At 36.2% G+C, this 17,659-nt stretch overlaps 1 protein-coding gene across 3 annotated transcripts in view; it reads right to left on the bottom strand.

Moving 5' to 3' along the window:
• The window catches only part of CFAP43 (cilia and flagella associated protein 43), an 86,462-nt gene that overhangs the window by 3,535 nt on the left and 65,268 nt on the right, over nucleotides 1–17,659 (bottom strand). For all 3 annotated transcript variants that reach the window (XM_039871272.1, XM_039871273.1, XM_039871271.1), the window contains 12 exons: nucleotides 16,653–16,880; nucleotides 14,781–14,987; nucleotides 13,916–14,005; nucleotides 13,523–13,603; nucleotides 12,780–12,905; nucleotides 9,880–9,999; nucleotides 7,057–7,164; nucleotides 5,522–5,608; nucleotides 4,657–4,745; nucleotides 2,656–2,869; nucleotides 1,393–1,505; nucleotides 262–421 (listed from right to left, as the gene is read on the bottom strand). In XM_039871272.1, coding sequence (XP_039727206.1) covers nucleotides 262–421; nucleotides 1,393–1,505; nucleotides 2,656–2,869; nucleotides 4,657–4,745; nucleotides 5,522–5,608; nucleotides 7,057–7,164; nucleotides 9,880–9,999; nucleotides 12,780–12,905; nucleotides 13,523–13,603; nucleotides 13,916–14,005; nucleotides 14,781–14,987; nucleotides 16,653–16,880 — 1,623 coding nt within the window. The remainder of the gene's footprint in view (nucleotides 1–261; nucleotides 422–1,392; nucleotides 1,506–2,655; nucleotides 2,870–4,656; nucleotides 4,746–5,521; nucleotides 5,609–7,056; nucleotides 7,165–9,879; nucleotides 10,000–12,779; nucleotides 12,906–13,522; nucleotides 13,604–13,915; nucleotides 14,006–14,780; nucleotides 14,988–16,652; nucleotides 16,881–17,659) is intronic.

Raw genomic sequence — 17,659 nt, 5'->3', positions numbered from 1 at the left:
GCATTTGTATCCCTATTCTCTGCCCTACTTTCTGATACTATAGATAAACTGCTGAAAACCAAAAATAAAGAGAAAAATCCCAAAGGCAGACACATTACATTAAGGGAAACAAAGATAAAAAAAATGTAGTAGGCATCTTGTTAGAAACTCTGTAAGCTAGATGAAAATGAATATCTTTGTCATGGAAATAGGAGAATAATGAAAAATATTTGGTACGGCTAGTGATAAGTTGATTTTTTCTCCTTAGAAAATGATAATTACCCGAATCACAGAATTCAAGTCTTCAATTATGTTCTTGTTGATGAGAATTGCATCGGAATACTCCAACAGTAATTGGAAATTCTCCAGTTCTACTTGTCCTTGTTTAAGGAGAATTTGGATTGTCAAATTCAACTGGAATTTTACTTTCTCCTCCTGTAATCTAAATTAAAAAAGACTTCAAAGTAAGTAGTTGTAATATACTTATATTTCAAATTTCACCTATTATCTGAGAATATAAATCCAAACTTAATTTTCCTTCAGATGAAGGAAAATGTGCTGGAGATTAATGTGGAAAATATTTTCCCAATGATGAACTTTCCTAGAGGTTACTATGATACTGCTTCTTATGATACGGAATTGCACTCGGGCTGCTCAAAGAATGGTAGGGACAGAAATACATTCATAAAGTTTTATTTTATGATTTAAAAAGATTAATATAATTGTGATCATAAGTGGAAGAAAATAGAGATGCTATCCGATAACAAATCTATTAAAGTTCTGACTATGTATCGACTTATGATATTCTATTCACAATGTTTAATCTGTATGCTACTTATCAAATCTATTTCTGGGTAATTCATATTTCTTCTTATAGCCCACACCTGAAAATGATGTATATTGTTGCATTTGAGAACATCAGAGAAGTATTTATCAATGTGGCAGTAAATATGCCCCAAAATGAAGCAAGGATTTAAAACAGTATCCCAATCACTCAGCAATACAACAAGCTCCCCTAAAAAAAGAGATTAACTGGTTTGGTGTCTATGTGGAAATTTCTTGGACATCTGCTTAATTTTTTACACAGTTGTTCATGCGACTTGAGCCCAAAAGTACTTAGTAGCAGAAACAAATTGTATTTTTATGTGGAGGGAGATTAAAAAACATAGGATTTTGCCAAAACTTGCCTATTCATAATAATGGAATAATGGAACATGTAGGTAAGTTCCATTCTGAAATAAGGCATCATGTAACAAAATGCACTTTTTCAAAGAGAAGTTATAAAGCCCAACAAAATAGATAGATAAATCTCTGCAGGCATAAACTGGGGAGGAGGCATTCTTTCCCCGTGATAATATACCTAATTTAGCCCTAGCTTAGACTTTTAATATATGAGTGAAAGGTTCAAATTACAGAACAAGTTCATGGAACGCTTTTTCGATGTCCTGTTGCACCTGCTCGTCTTCCTCAACTCTTCTCCGGAGGAAAGCCACCATTTCCATTAAGCCAGCTGCTTTCTGCTTTACCTGAAGAGACCAAACCACAAGCATTTCAGAACATATAGAGCTTTAGAAATAAAAGCAAACCAATTTTTAAAACCTTTAGAAAACATACATCTTTTAACTTTGTTACAAAACCTCAATGATCCCATCTTCCTAAGAGATTAATAAAAATCTAAATCCCTGCCATTATATAATATAAGATACATAAAACTTACATGGTACACATTCCACGAATAGTTTGAAAAGTATCTAATTTGCTTCTTGCTAAAAATCAAATATACAAGCAACTATAATTTTTCTTATATCTTATTTAAAAACTTGTTTTTATAATCTTAGCTACGATTATAAAATCACAGACACTTTAGCAAAAATATGCCAGCCTGATGCATGTGGCACTGAATTTAGGGACTTTGGGGAACAGAGGCAGGGGATGGTCAAGAAGTACCAAGAGGAAGGATCCTCCTCCCAATTAAATACACCTTTAGCTTCTTACCCTCTGCTACATTAAAAAACAAAAACAAAAAAACCAATATTCTAGCAAAACTATAAAGTTGGTTCTGGTGAAATATAATTCTAATCTATACAAAAAGAGACGAGGACTACTGAAAATGAGAGCAGAGGGGAGAAGGCAAGTACGTCGCCAACAGCGCCATCCTGGAGAAATACAATGTGAGCTATAATGCAAGCCACATATGTAATTTTAACTTTTGTAGTAGCTACATTATAAAAAATAAAATTAAACAGGTAAAACTAATTTTACTAATCATATTTTATTGAATACAATATATCCAAAACATAATCATTTTAACCTGTAATGAATATAAAAATATCAAGACATTTTGCATTATTTTTTAAACTAGGTCTTCTAAATCTGTTTGTTTTCCACTTAAAGCATATCTCAACAAGGACTAGCCATATTTATTTCAACTAAACAATAACTACATGTAGCTAGTGACCACCATTTTGAACAGTGTGGGTCTACATAAGCACCGGCTTATACTTAGCCCTCAATAGCACTAAGATTAATATTTTATTTCATCGATATTATTATTAGTATTACTACCTACTAACCTAGCAGGAAAACCTAATAATTGGCTTTTCTGGAAGTATTGCCACCATAAACTATATATTTTATATATTAGTACACTAAATGAAATGAAATGTTATTATATACCTTCTGTTCGTTTTCCACTTTCACTCGTCTGGTCATACAGAAATGTTCCCAGACCAAGGGGTCCAAGCCTTCTGGCATGTTATTAATATTGTCCAAGTCATCCATGGCTTTCATTAACTGGGCATAGGCCTCTTTATTCAATTTCCCAGATCCTGGTCGCTCTCCAAAAGGCACAATACTGGTCGTATCTGACTGCATTTTCTGTTTGTGAATCCTGGTATTATCAATAAAAGCCCATCGACCTTTCATATTCTCACACACAGGAAAAAATCAATGTTAAGTAATATGACCTTTAGCATACTTATGGCATTGCGTGACACTTTACTTTGGCACTTGAGGACAGGTGGGTGAATTATTCCAAAGAGAAAAGCACCCACTTTGACCTTCTTCCATACTCTCCCTTATCCACAGATGTGACCCTGGCTGGACTATAGATGTCCCTAACTATTGTCAGTATTGGCAAATTTACTTACACTAGAAAATATCTCCCTTCTTGAAGGACAAGTAAAAGCTAAAAGAGTTCATCACTGTTAGACTAGATTTCCAAGAAATGTTAAAGGGTCTTTAAGCAGAAAAGGAAAGGCCATAACCAGAATAAGAAAATATGAGAAAAGAAAAAAATACACCCTTCTATGTATTTTAAGCTTGGCAAGTAGATGCCCAAGAGGAGGGTAGATGTTCTTTTGTTCTGTCCCACACATCTTCTGCTGGTATCCTTTCTGCAGGTGAGCAGCCTGGATGGACTGTGTTCAAATATATACACAACTAGAGAACTGCCTCTTTTCACCTACCTTAATAGATTAATTTTGTTTCCCTGGGATGTGACTGGGAAGGGAAGAGGGGTACAAAGATTTGTACCAGGCATTCACTATCAAATGCTTTATCACACATCGTGAAGTTGCTATTGCTAACCTCTTTCTCTAGATGAGGAAAGCGAGGCTCTGAGAGAACCTACTGGCCCAAGGGCACAGGTCTGATGATGAAGTCAGAATTTAAAGCTAATTTTGTTTGACAGTATAGCTATGCTTTTTCCATTGCTATCACCCAATATATGGGAGGTCTTGCTTCTTTCTTCCCAAGGCTTATAATAACTCATTACTTTAAAAATAGGAAAATCAAGATATGAAGCATGTTCTAAGTTGAATTCTTCAGGTTGTATGTAACCTGTCAAAGGTGAGAATGAGTTTATATCTCAGACACAAATGAGCCTATACCTTTGTGACTAACTCCATGATTTCTAGATTATGTTTGATTGAAAATTTTAGAAATCGGAATTTGAAAAAACTTTTGGAAATCAGCAGGAATATAATTCTAATGCTACTCTCAGTATAGAAATCAGGTATTTTAGAACTTTTGGAATGGTTATTTTCAATCATTTATTCTGGCATTTTTTGAACTTTATCTTAAACACAAACAGATGAGATGCTCTGTGGAAAAGGGACTGTAGTTACATAAGTCTGAAGAACACTGCTTACTCTGTTTCTTGTTTTTGGAGATCCAAAGGCCAAAAACAAGTTCTGAGAAGTTCTTCAGTAAAGAAAACCACTTAACATTTTTTTTTTTTTTTTTTTTTTTTTTTAACACAGTGTTTCCACAAACTTACTTTGTCCTGGAAGCCTTTTACATGTAATTCCAATTCAAACCACAAGGGACCTAGACTTGCTGGAGCACATCTTAAGAAAAACTGTTTATAAATCTGTATACCATCTGTCTTAAGAGGAACTACTTTCTTATATAAAAAAGAACCTACAATTGAACTATGCTTACCTACCTATTTTTAAATAATAGAAAGAAATTATTATTCTTTATTGCCTACCTTAAGATATAAGAATAATTATTTTTAAGAAAACTGAGTTATGATCAAGACACTGAAAATTTCCACATAAAAGATGTTAGACTGAATATTGCTTTCTAATTTAGGGGAGAAAGCTGATATCTAATAACACTCCTGTTCATTTACAAACTTTTTATCAGAAACATGATAGCAAAGGAGAAACAGACCTTGGTCGGCGTTTAAAAAGTTTGTAGAGCATATCCACCTGATGACTGGGAATTTCAGAAAATTCCTTTTTAAAGCTGCGATCCAGAACCTAAGGGCAAAGAGATCATTGCAAAGATTGCAATCTTTTCAGAAACATCTTATTTGTTGACAATATCCTTTAAAATATAGGGTTGTATCACTTTGATTTTTAAAATTCATGAAAACTTGGTTTATAAAGTAGACTTGTTGCAGGGTGACTACTCACTGTGCAAAGATTTCTCAAAGACTTATTTTGAATAGGAAGCACATCAGTGAATGAAAAATATTATTTCATATAAAAGTTCTTAGAAAACATTCAGAACTTAAGTTTCACAAAATAATATTTACCTGTAAAACACATAAGATACTCGAATCTATTCTTATTCTACTCCATTCCATTCCATTCCATTCCATTCCATTCCATTCCATTCCATTCCATTCCATTCCATTCCATTCCATTCTTTTCCTTTTCTTTCCTTTCCATTCCTTTCCTTTCTTCTTTATGCTTTTCTATTCTATTATTTTCTATTCTATTATAAAACTTTTGGTCACAGTCTACTAAATTGATATCGTGACCAATTAATGGGGCCTGCAATCTGAAGTTTGAAAAGCCCAAAAGTCTAGATGATCTCTCCCACATCTGTGCAAGAGAAAGCTTAAAAAGTTTACAAAAATTTATTTTACTCAGTGATTTTCAGAAATAAACAATGGCATAAAATGACATTCACCCATAACTGAGAATTATAATAGGGGGGAAAACTCTATGAGGAAATTAAATTATATTCCCCAAATCTGGGCAGCAGCAACTCTATTGTACTGGCGAGTGGGTAAGACAATGGCTCTCACTTTGTCTTCTGCCAGTAAGTTGTCATAATGTTCCTTGTACACATCGAGGTCTTCTCTAGATTTCCGGATGGCCTCTGAAGTCTGGTTCTATAACGATATTAGGAATAGCCAGTTGGGACTGGAGCTTTTCAGGATAAAAAAAAAAAAATACTGGGATACTAAAAAAGAACAAAGAATGTCCTAGTACAAAATAAATGTTTCAGTGAACTATCCTTTGCAGATAACATTTATAGAAGAAAGTAAGCCAATTGGAGACTTTGAAAGAACAAACATCCAATGACCTCTTTCTGAGTATAGCCAGCTCTGTATGTGAGTGTATAAGTGACTATGGGGCATGCTACATTCTTGGCAAGGCAGTATGGATGATGAAATCACACAGGCGTCAGAGTCGCTTGGACCTGGATTCTGAGAGACTGAATATATAAACAAGATTTAGACAACTTTCGGCTTTCCTAATTTTTGCCACAATTTCCAACTTAAGACAAACCAGAGAAAGCCAAATATACTCCCTAAACCAATCACATAGGTTGCCTGGTTTCTAATTAACTTGCCCCCAGCTTCCCATCGGTGTGCACCTGAAGCTCTCTCTTTTATTTTAAAGCTTTCCCTTCCCTCTGGCTGCCTTTAAGTGTCTGCCAAACGCAAATATGGTGGCTGAGTCTCTTACAATACCAAGCTCTGAATAAATAGTCCACCTATTCTCATTTGGATGGTCTTTATTTCCACAGCTCCATTTCCTGCTGTATTACACACTAGTGGGTGACCTAGACATGTTACCAGCCTCTTTGAGACAATCTCTGCATTTGTGAAAGAACTCTAATACACTGAAGGGCTGTTATGAGTAGGGTTATATTTAGAAAGTGCTTTGTGGAAGCTGTTTAATACTCTTAGCAAAAAGTAAGTACGCATATCATATATGATACTTTAAATTATTCATTCGTAAGTGTCTCTTATTAATGTTACCAATAAAAATAGAAATATTTTGAAAATTACTGTGACAAGTATTTATCTTTCATTGTCTCTTTAATGAAGCATATTTGTTCATGGTCTTATTTATTAGATAGTTTTTAAGAATATGATAACTTTTTATTCTATAAGCTAACCCAATGCATACATGATTAGTAAAACTTAGGGTTACGAAAGATCCAGAGAGAACAATATTCCCTACTGAAGAGTCTGCAAATATCTTAAAAGGCTGTATGTCTCGTCCAAGGTCCCACAGCCAGGCAGAGATTAAAAGCAAGTCCTTTCAACCATGAAGCTATATGGCCTCATTTTATAAACCATATGTCATATGAAAGGTATATGATTCTTTTGACTAAATGATTGCAAATGCATAATCACATAACTTTATTAACAGATTGAGATGGATGCTTTTACTGAACTCTGGGAGCAAGGTTCCAGACAGGGAGCTACGGAACACACACAGGTGAGTTGGAAAGTGGAAGGAAGGAAGGGTCAAGGCATCTGAGCTCTTAACAAGGAGCATGTCTATCCAAAAATTCTTGTACTTAGATATCGGATACTATATTTACCTTCTCATCCTGCTTCCTTGCAACATAGTTGTTTAGGAATGCTTCTCTGGAGTTTATTTCTTCATCCAACAGTAAAGAAAAAACAAGGTTATTTATTTTCAATTCTTCCTGTAGAAATATTTAAAAGGAGGGGGGAATAAATGATCAATAATCCTACCAAAGAAAGGATTTTCTATTGAGAGTCACAGACTTGGCACTCATCAAGCAAGTTTATGACATACAAGTAATAAATTCTTTTTTTAAGAAAACAGGGATATAAACTGTTACATTAACTGCTCAGTTATTTTACCTTTTTCATCTTTTCAGTATAAAGCAGATACAGAAAAATACATAAAACAAATGTATAGTTTAACGAGTTATTACAAAGGCAAACACCGTTTTCGTCACCACCCAGTTCAAGAAACAACTTTGCCACTGCTGGAAGTCCCTTTCCATGTGTCCTCATTGTAATCTCAGTCCCAATAATAACCATTGTTCTGATTTATAGTAATCACTTTCTTGTGTTTCTTTATAGTTTTATTACCTAAATATGTATTTCTAGGCACTATAGTATAACTTCTCCATTAAAAAAATGATCACATTCTTAAGTCTCTTATACTCCACAGATTCCCTTCCATTCCTTTCTTTTCCTTACATTTATTTGTAGTTATTTACAGTTTCACCTAATCTGGGTTTTATGAACTGCAGACTTATGATGAGTTTATTAGGGTCCTTCATCCTATGTATTTCGTGAAAACTGGCACCTGGATCAGAGATTTGATCAGACCCAGGTTTGGTCCCTTTGGCAAGACCATAGGTGATATTGTTCTTTGATCGGGACACATAAAATATTGGGTTGTCTGCCTTTTGAGAGTTGCAAAGTGGTAATATTCTATTTCTCTATTTCTTTTTCATTTAAAATTGAAATTCTTTTTGTAAGAGGTGCTTCTTATTTGCTTTTTGGTTACGTAGTGGTATAGTTTATATAAGAAGGCAGAAAAAATACTTGATGCTTTCTCTTTATCAGTTTTTAGATAATGCATTGGTTGTTATCCTCTCAAAGTGAACAATTGGCGTTTTTTCTTTTTAAAATATCACAAATTCATAAGTTAAAAATAATTGATGGGTTTTAGTTAATTGTAATTATTATCATTGTTGAATCTTAACTTGTCCCATGTAGGGGAGCTTTTAAAATTGGCTCCTGAGTCCTTTTGACATCATCTAGTAGTCTTCAATAGCTTCTTCATTATCTTATTTGAAAGGTGTTCTAAGCATATCTCTTAAAAATAACAGCTTTGTTAAGATGTAGCTCACAATGCATATAATTCACTTATTTAAGTTGTATAAATCAATGGTTTTAGTATATTCACAGAGTTGTACAACCATCGCCACAATCAATTTCAGAATATTTCATCGCTCTGAAAAATAAATCCTTTAGCAGTCATTTCATATTTCTTCCCACACCTCCCAGGGGCTCCCTGCCTCTGCCCCAAGGCAATCACTAATTAACTTTCTGTCTCTATGAATTTGCCTATTCTGGACATTTTATATAAATGGAATCATTCGATATGTGGCCTTGGGTGTCAGGCTTCTTTAGCTTAGCATGTTTTCAAGGTTCATCCTTGTTGTAGCATCTGTTACTACTTTTATTGCCAAATAATATTCTAATATATGGATAAAGTATATTTTACTTATCTATTCATAGTTGTTGGACATTTGGATTGTTTCTATTTTTTGGCCGTTTGCTGGGGCATTCATTCCCAATCTCCTCTCACCTGCATATATTCTCTTCCCGCTGGGCCGGTCATTGTGTTCTATGGGAGAAGTGGCCCCTCTCCCATGGCTGCAGGTCTGCCGGGTCCTGTTGCCTCGTTGGCTTCCCATTGTTTCTAGTCTCCATGCGTTTCGCCACTCTCTGCTGTTTCCCTTAACCCTGCCCATTCCTCGGTAAAGAGTTCCTGCGTTAAATTCTCTTAAATGTAACCCTTTGGGTGTACCTCTTCTTGGGACCCTGAGGTTACAGATGTCCTCCTGGAGGTTCCCTTAACTACTCTCATCTTTTTTCGTTGGCCCCTTGCTTTGGTGAGACATATCTTCGAATAGCTCCCTGAGAATGGGTGTATATAAATTTTCGAGACCTTGCATTTCTCAAAATGTTATTATTCTTCTCTTATACTCAGTTAATGGTTTGCCCAGGTACAGAATCCAATGTTAGGAATAATTTTCTCTCAAAATTTAAAGGCTTCACTCCCTTGGTCTTCTTGCTTCTAGTCACACTTCATTTCTATTCTTACTGCTGATTTTTTTCATCTGATCTTTTGGGCATGTGGAGTATTTATTCATTTAACGTACAGTATGAGCCTAGCCCTTTTCAAATAGCTGGAGATTCAGGGATAAACAAGACAGACTCAGTCCCTACCCTCATGGAGCTTATAGTCTTGAGGGTATTAAAAGTAACCTCACGAAAAGTAAAATCCAGTTGCAATAAGTAATAGAAAGTAGAAGAACATAGTATATAAAAAGCAAATCTACCCTAGTCTTAGGAACTAGCTTTTAAGCTGGTACCTGACAGACAGATAGATACAGGCTAGGGTGCAGAGAAGTTGGCGGAGAGTATTACTGGCAGAGTTGGGAGGAAGGACGACACTGGTGTGTTCAAGGCAGCAGAGGAAGGAGTGTGGCAAGTGAGTGAGAGGGCGGCACAGATGAGGTGGGAGCGGGAGCCAGGGCCACAGCCTGCAGGACCCTGGTGCCAGGAAGGGTGTTGGTCTTTAACCCCATAACACTGAGAGGCCCTGGAGGCTCCTTAAAAGAAAAAGTCATGTAAGTAAAACTTTTATTTACCTGGTTCACAACCATCTCTGCCTTCACTCTCCTTTTAAAAAGCCTTTTCAAATGTTCGTCGAAATTCTGTGTGCTCTCTTGGATTGAGTTTTGAAGTTTCTTCAATTCTGCTTCTAATGACTGAAAGGAAGACAATAGCAAAGTTAATATTTAGGAGCATCAAATGCCCCTTGCAAGTGGTGTTTACATTTGCCACGAGGGTGGGGCAGGTGGCCAGCAAGTCCTTTGAGGTGTTCTGAGATCTCTGCCCCCTAAGGACCGGAGATGTTCCCACCCTGATTTGTTTACTATATTGTGAGTCTGAGATATTTGCTTGAAAAAGATTACACTGGAAAAAAATGTTAAAAATCACTGTTCATGGCTAATGATGCAGGCAGCAGTAGGCTTAGTAAAACAAATTACAGTAAATCTTTCTAAAAAATTCTGACTCTATATAGGACAGAAATTTCTAGGTACACTATCTGGCCTGGAAAAAAAATCTTGATATTTTAAAAAGCTATGAATGCATCTTCATGGATTTTTTTTTTTTTTATCTTAAGAAACTAAGAAGTGAATATATATGTACTCTTTCTCATTTTCTATATGTTTTGTCCCTCCAAATGGTTCTATATCAGGGAGAAAGTCCCACCCTCTTTTTAAAAAATTCCACCAGGACTTAGAGCTAAGCACACAGTAGGTAAGTGAAAAGCTATAAATTTATATCTTTTAAGGAGAACAATAATTTTTTTGGTAACTTTTAAGTTTTGACACAAGTTCAAATTTACAGAAAAGTTGCAGGAACAGTACAAAGAATTCTCATATACTTTTAACCAATTTAATCAGTTGTTAATATTATGCCCAATTTGCTTTATCATTTGTTCAATATTTATGTCCCTCCCCTCCTCTCTGCTCCTTTATTATTATTATTATTTTTTAAATTCGAAGAGAGAAATTTGAGACAGTGAACATAAATCATTTTTGAAGTTTTTTGAGAAGATATTGAGTAGTGGACTGAGAAGAAAGTGGGAGTTTTTTTCTGTTTTTCTTTTGAAATAAATTCAGACTAACATCAAAGTCACAAGAACAGTAGGACAAACTTCAGAATCTCCTTCAAGGGAGTCTTTTTCTTTTCTTTTTGTACAAGATGAGAGATGTATACAATGTATAAGATTATAACAATGTGTCTATGCTGGTGGGAAAAATCTAATACAGAGGGAAGCACCAATGATGTCAGAAATAGGAGCAAATTGCTGGAGTAACAATTTTGAATGTGTAAGATGGGATGGATCTAGCGCACAAGTGGAGGACCGGCCTTGGGTAGATAGATGCAAGGCCATGTCATCCGTAAGAAACAGGCAGGGAGAGTCTATGGATTTAGCGCAGGTTGGTGGGAGGTTGTAGTAGAAGAGTAAGGAAAATCTCTTCTAGTTGCTTCTCTTTGCCCAGTGAAACAGAAAATAAAATGAGAGAGAGTTGAGGGAGTCAGGTGTTGGAAGTTCAAGGATCGAGAACATGTGAAGTGGTCCTCTAGGACAGGGGTCCCCAACCCCTGGGCCATAGACTGGTCCTGGTCAGTGGCCTATTAAGAACTGGGCCACACAGCAGGAGGTGAGCGGCAGGTGAGCAAAGCTTCATCTGTGTTTGCAGCTGCTCCCCAGCACTAGCTTCACCACCTCAGCTCCACCTCAGATCAGCAGGCATTAGATTCTCATAGGAGCACTGGTCTCTGGTGCCAAAAAGGTTGGGGACCGCTGCTCTTGGACCTTGCTTCTTAAAGTGTAGTCAGCTCACCAGAAGCAGCTGCACTATCTGGTTGCTTGTTAGAAAGCTTGGGATGCTTCCATTTTCTCAGAATATCTGAATCTGAATCTGAATCTGAATTTTTAACAAGGTCCCCCAGATAATTTGGACTAAGCTAGTGGGGAAATGGAATGAAAGCACCATATTTTTCTTTATCCACTGTGGGTGTGGGTGCAGAGAAGGCCTAGTACTGGGTTTAATCAAGGCTGCTGGGTTTTATCAGGTGAGTATGACCAAGGTGCAGAGAAGTAGGGGTATAGGCAGTGCACTGTCTTATAAGGCAAGACCATGGAGTAAATGCTACCACCTTATCTGTATTCTCGAACTCCTTGAAATCTTTACTGCATTCAGATCTACTCAGTTTGGCTTTCAGGTAAGTACTATGTAAGGATAAAATGCAAGGGCCCTGTCAGGGGACCGCAGTGAATAAAAATAGGGACAGGTTAACAATAGGTTCCCAGGAGTTGTTCATGAGATACAGCCACTATTAAGCTGGCAAAATGTCCTGCCTCAGATGATGGTGTAATTTTACTTTCTTCACAGAAGAAGAAATATTATGTATTTGGTTGTATACCAAAAACTTTTATACCTCCATTATAATTGTGAGCAATTTTGATGTGGGAATGTTTCTTTGTGATGGAAGAAGATAAAAGTAGAATAGCAAAAATCTCAAATTAGAACTGGAAAGTACGTGCTGCACTGATTGTGTCATTCTCTCACGTTCTTTCCTTAAGTCTGAGAACAAATCAAGCAAGATTTGTTCTGAACTCCAGTAGGTGTAGACAATATAGAGCAGTGCCTTGAACATACTATAACAGGTATTCATCAAACATTTGAAGAATGAATGGAAGATAAAATGAATTACAACATGTGGGAAATGTTGAAATCAATAAGAACTTAAAAAAAAACATTGAAAAATGTTCTTTTTGTTTTAAATTGTTCTAATTCTTTAAATTTATATCCACCTACTTTCCCAAATTATCTTGAGTATTTTTAAGCTGAAATACTATCCTTAAGCTACTAAAGACACTGAGAAAATCAAGAACAATTAATTTGAAAATATACTGAAACAAAACTCTGGATATGGTAGAGTATATTAATTCTTTGCTTGCTCTTCTGACCTTTCTATACTTATCTTTTTCTTCATTTAACTCCTTGACTTTTTTCTCATAATCTTTGAATTGCTTTTTTTCCTCTTCAGACCATAGAGCATCAGGTTTTGCCATGAAAGCAGGTTGAGAAATCACCTGAAGATGTAAAGAAAAGCATATATTATATCTCAAACATAAATGTAACTGTACAACAAAAGCTCAGTTATCATCATAGTTTAAAAAAAAAAAGAGCGCTTTAACAGGGTACAGTTCTTCACATTGGCAAGACAATGAACTGACACTTTGACCAAAAGTTATGAAAAAATGTTACAAATGTTTTTCTATGACTTAAGTGAGGGTGAGCAGTTTGGAATGTACCCAGACTCTTATGGGACAGGTTTGAAAGTGTGTGTTGATATGTTGATACCTAGAACTATGCCTGAAGCTCCAAGGATACCATATATGTCAGGTATCAAAGAGAATGTTTCTTGGTGTATCTGGAGAATTACAGGTGCGGTGTTATCCCTGCTTTCTGTAGAGACAAAAACCAATGTGGTTGTTTGCTTTTGCCTGTTGGTTTGCTTTTTTGTCAGATTAGAAGGCAGATTCAGATTTCTTATTTGCCTGATGTGATATGTATATAAGGTATTGAGAGGTTGTCTATTTATTGCTGTAGAATTTTTAAAACTCAGGTTCATATAGCAAAAATGGTCAAATTTAAGTAACATCCACCACCCCATTCCACCTTCCACAAGGATGTCCAGAAATCTCACCATTCTCAAAATGTCTTCCTTCTTGACTTCCAGAACTCCTCCCATCATGTCCATCAGGGCTCGGTGTCTGGCATCAGTGCTCTGGGAAGGAGCCAGGGGCAGGGAGGGAAGCTGAGACGGAGATCTGACACTCTGGTGGCACGAGGGGCAGCCTCCCACCCAATGTTAGAATGATTGTATTTAGGACTGGGGTGGTGGCAGGGGGTGGGGGCAGTGGTATTGAGGGGTGGAGGAAAGAAGCCACTGAGATTCCAGTGACCTCCGACCATGACAAATACCTTCTTGTGTTTCTACAGTGGAATTCAAGTACAAGACTATTCAACCAAATTAGAAACAAGTATCCCTAAATTCGGAAAAGAGGGTCTTAGATACTGTTTGAGCAAAAAAGCATACCCGTTTTAGAAGCCATTGCTCCATTTCCTGGGTCACACTCACTTCTGTTTTGACTTTTTGCCATGGAGTAACATATTTTTGAGCTGTAATCTGCAAGAGAAAATATAGTTTCCTTCTGTTATTCTTACAAAATTCAATCAAACTCTCCTTCTAAACACCAAGAGGTTAGCAGGTATCAAGCGGATATAGGGACTATCCAGATTTCATAACCAATATCCTATTTTGGAATGAAGATTAGGTCTAAAATGAGGGGATTGGAAAAATAGATCATTATTTCTCTATTAGTTCTCTAAGTCCATCTCCATCGCTAAAGAGATTATAACAGGGGACCTGACTTAGATGAGGGTGGGGAGGCAAAGAAATGGCATCTAAGACAAATCCTACAGGATGAGTGTCCTGCCTGGGACATTCAAGAAATTGTGAGAATGCAAGTGTGGCCAGACAGAGCAAGTCAGAGAGAGCCACTGGAGTGAAGGGGGCCCAGGGTGGCAGTCAGAAAGGGCTTTGTGGGTGTTATCAGGAGTGAAATAAGCAGCCACTGAAGAAGTTAAGCAGGGGAAGGACATAATGTTTGGTTTTAATAAGACAACTCTCCTGAAGAACAGGTACAGTAGAGTGTAGAGGCTCCAATCTGGAGTTTCTGTTTCTTTCTAGGCTCCGTGTCCCAATCTTACCTGAACTTCTTGGGACTCATAAAAAAAAATCATCATTATTACTGAGGCTGTGGCAACGGTTTTTGTTACTCGTAACCACGAATGCAACCTAATGCAGTCACTTCCGGTAGTGCAAACAAGAAGATGAATAAATAAGATCTTGGGAAAATGTCATGAGAAAGAAGAGAAGGGATAATGTAGCTCGCCAGTACCTCACTGCTTTTCACAACAAGGGTTCTCTCTGGCTTCTCATGGTCATCAAATTCTGGTTGCCAGACTGATTCTTCTAATTCCAGATCTAAAATAATTTCTTGAATTCTTATATTTTTTTCCTTCACACGTGCAATTTCAAATTCTTTTTGTTTATATGCGGCATCAAACTCATTATTAAAAACAGTTTTTACCTTGTAAATGATATCCTGAAATGTCAATATGTTATTGAAAACACATTACTTATTATATCATTATATCTTTACTAGTAACATGATCCCACAGTTTTACTTTCCCCCTAAAGTCATTTACGAGTTATCGGTAAATTAATCTTTATAAAATACTGTTTATATTAAGTCATTTTTTGGCTCAGTAATCTACAGTGACATCTCACCATGAGCAGGATTAAGGCAACAACTGTTACAACTTACTTCCCAAAATGTAAGTTGTAACTCAATATGCAGCTATGTTGATAAAAGCTGAAATAAGTGATAAATAGTTGGAAGTTCTTTAGGCTATTCTCTCTACTTTTGTGTATGTTCTAAGAAAAAAAAATCCATCATAAATATTTTAAAAGCAATATGTAGTATTTAAATTGGGAAATGTCTTTTCTTTGGAACCATGTCTAGGGGAGATGTGAGGAAGAGATGGCCTGTATTGGAGAATCTTCCAGAGGAGCATAACCACACACAATATTCTTCCTCTCTACAGTCAGGTCATTCTCAGTTAGGTAGGTGACACAGGCTGGCTAGTTGGAGCGGCCAATTACTAAAGTGGCAGTGGGTCTAATTGGATTGTCCTTACCTCTGCTGGTAAGTAGAACATGGATCAACTCAAAGTAGCCGTTATTTTGCCATCAGAGTTCAGTCTATATATCTATCCTGAAGATTAAACCATTAAAGCAGGGGGGATAAATGATCTTAACAGCTGGCACCAGAAAATTTCTCTTGGGCTGAAATTACTTTTTGTAGGAAAATGCCTTAATAAAGCCACTGGAAAGTGAGATCTTGAGGGTGTGGGTCAGCAGAAGCTGAGCAACAAGAGATAACTAAACAGCTTTTATTATAAATGCACAGGAATTTCAGAGGCTGAAGGAGAAGAGAAAAAGGCAGGAAGAGAGAGCAGAGTAACATGGCAGGAACTCAAATTGCAGACATGACTGAAGGACTTTCAAGATCAAGAATGGCCAATATTAAATTTCAAACTATTTGCATTGGTGCAATCTCAGTCACTGAATTTTAAAAAATCTTCAGTAGGCATAAACAGATATGTTCTGAGACTGCCTTGAAGGACACTGCACCTTAGAGAGGAAATTGTATTTCTCCAGGTTAAAGGGATAGATAAAGCAATCACATCTTGATCATACAATGAGGTTCTAATTGACATCTGAGTTACCTAGAAGATGGCATTCAAGGGTTTCTTTTATCTTTGAGCTTACAGAAGATCTGAGTAGAATAATGATTTGTTTGTGGTGTCTGCCAGTCTAGAGTATTTTTTGGAAAACCTGTTATCACAGAACTCAGTCCAAATGGATGAAAGTAACTCTTGAACACAAGCTCTGTTGAAATAACATGGACACTAGCAATCTAGATATTTCTCTGTGTACTTTAAAGTCATCTTTTAGGTAAAGGGAATCAAATATATAGTAGCTGAAGGAAACGACTCTGGGGGGTAATCACACAATAGAATATACAGATGTCAAATTATAATGTACACCTGAAAATTATATAATTGCATTAACCAATGTTACCCCAATAAACTTAAAAAAAAAACAAACACCATTTGATTGGCATTAGATTTCAATTTGAGCCTTTGCAAGACACCTCATGAAGATTTTTAGAGATTTTCAAGGATAAAGAAAAAAATTCACCCACTTTCAGTAATATAATTTGGTCGATTTTCTCTTCTCTGGAATGAAGTTCCAGTTGGCTTGACAACAACGAGGTATGTACCCCAAAATCAGTACTCAGACTGCCAAGCAGGTAATTGGGCAAACTAGTATCTTTTTCTGCCACATCTTCTTCCTCTTCTTCATCCTCCTCTTCATGATGCTTTTTAGACAAGGTAATTGCTGACTGAACCTCTACAATTTCCTTCCGTATCTAGGAAAACATGAAAACATGACATGGAAGTTATGCAATAATAAGAATTTTCTAAAGGGCAATTTTGTGAAAACTTAATTATTTCAACAATCATTTTAATTTGTTGTCTTGTCAACGACTGAATTCAAAGTGATGGATAGATCCTGAAATTGCTACAGAAGAGAGTAAAGCTTCAGAAACTGATAAACTGCGGATAAACCAAAAGAGTAAAAATTGTTCTTGATAGTATGTAATAGTTGCATTTTGCTGTCAGGATGACAGCTGCTTGTTAATATTCTGAGTCTTTGTTTGGTACTTCAACATTAAAAGTATACCTTTTTTTTCATATTTCACAAAGGAATTTGTTCACATAGGACTGGTGGATGTAGGTTAAGAAGAATTAAGTAAACCTTCATTTTATCATTCAGAAAAAGAATGGATGCAAGATTCTGGCCAAAGCAAAATTATGCCAGTGGGGCAGTGGTTTTTTGGTTTTTGGTTTTCGGGTTTTTTTTTTTTTTAGTAGTTTATAGAAACTGCTGCTACTTATTAAAAAAAAGGCTGGAATTGCTTTAGGAAAACCATAATTCCATCAAAACAGATACTACTTAATCTTTGGTCAATTATCTTAAAATACAATCCCTAGAGATAAGAGAAGATAAACAAAGTATAGGTAGATGAAGATAACTTCTGATCAGGACAAGAACAAAACCTCAAATCTTATTTTAAAGAGTATATCCTCATATTCGAGGGCTAGCCAGTGTTGTGTGAGATATAGGCTTCTTGATTTGTTGTGTGGA

This window comes from Pteropus medius, unplaced genomic scaffold (genome assembly GCF_902729225.1).
Source record: "Pteropus medius unplaced genomic scaffold, Ma_sr-lr_union100, whole genome shotgun sequence".
Lineage (NCBI taxonomy): Eukaryota > Metazoa > Chordata > Mammalia > Chiroptera > Pteropodidae > Pteropus > Pteropus medius.
Note: the sequence above shows the minus strand (reverse complement) of the source record. Positions and strands in the feature narration are given on the sequence as shown.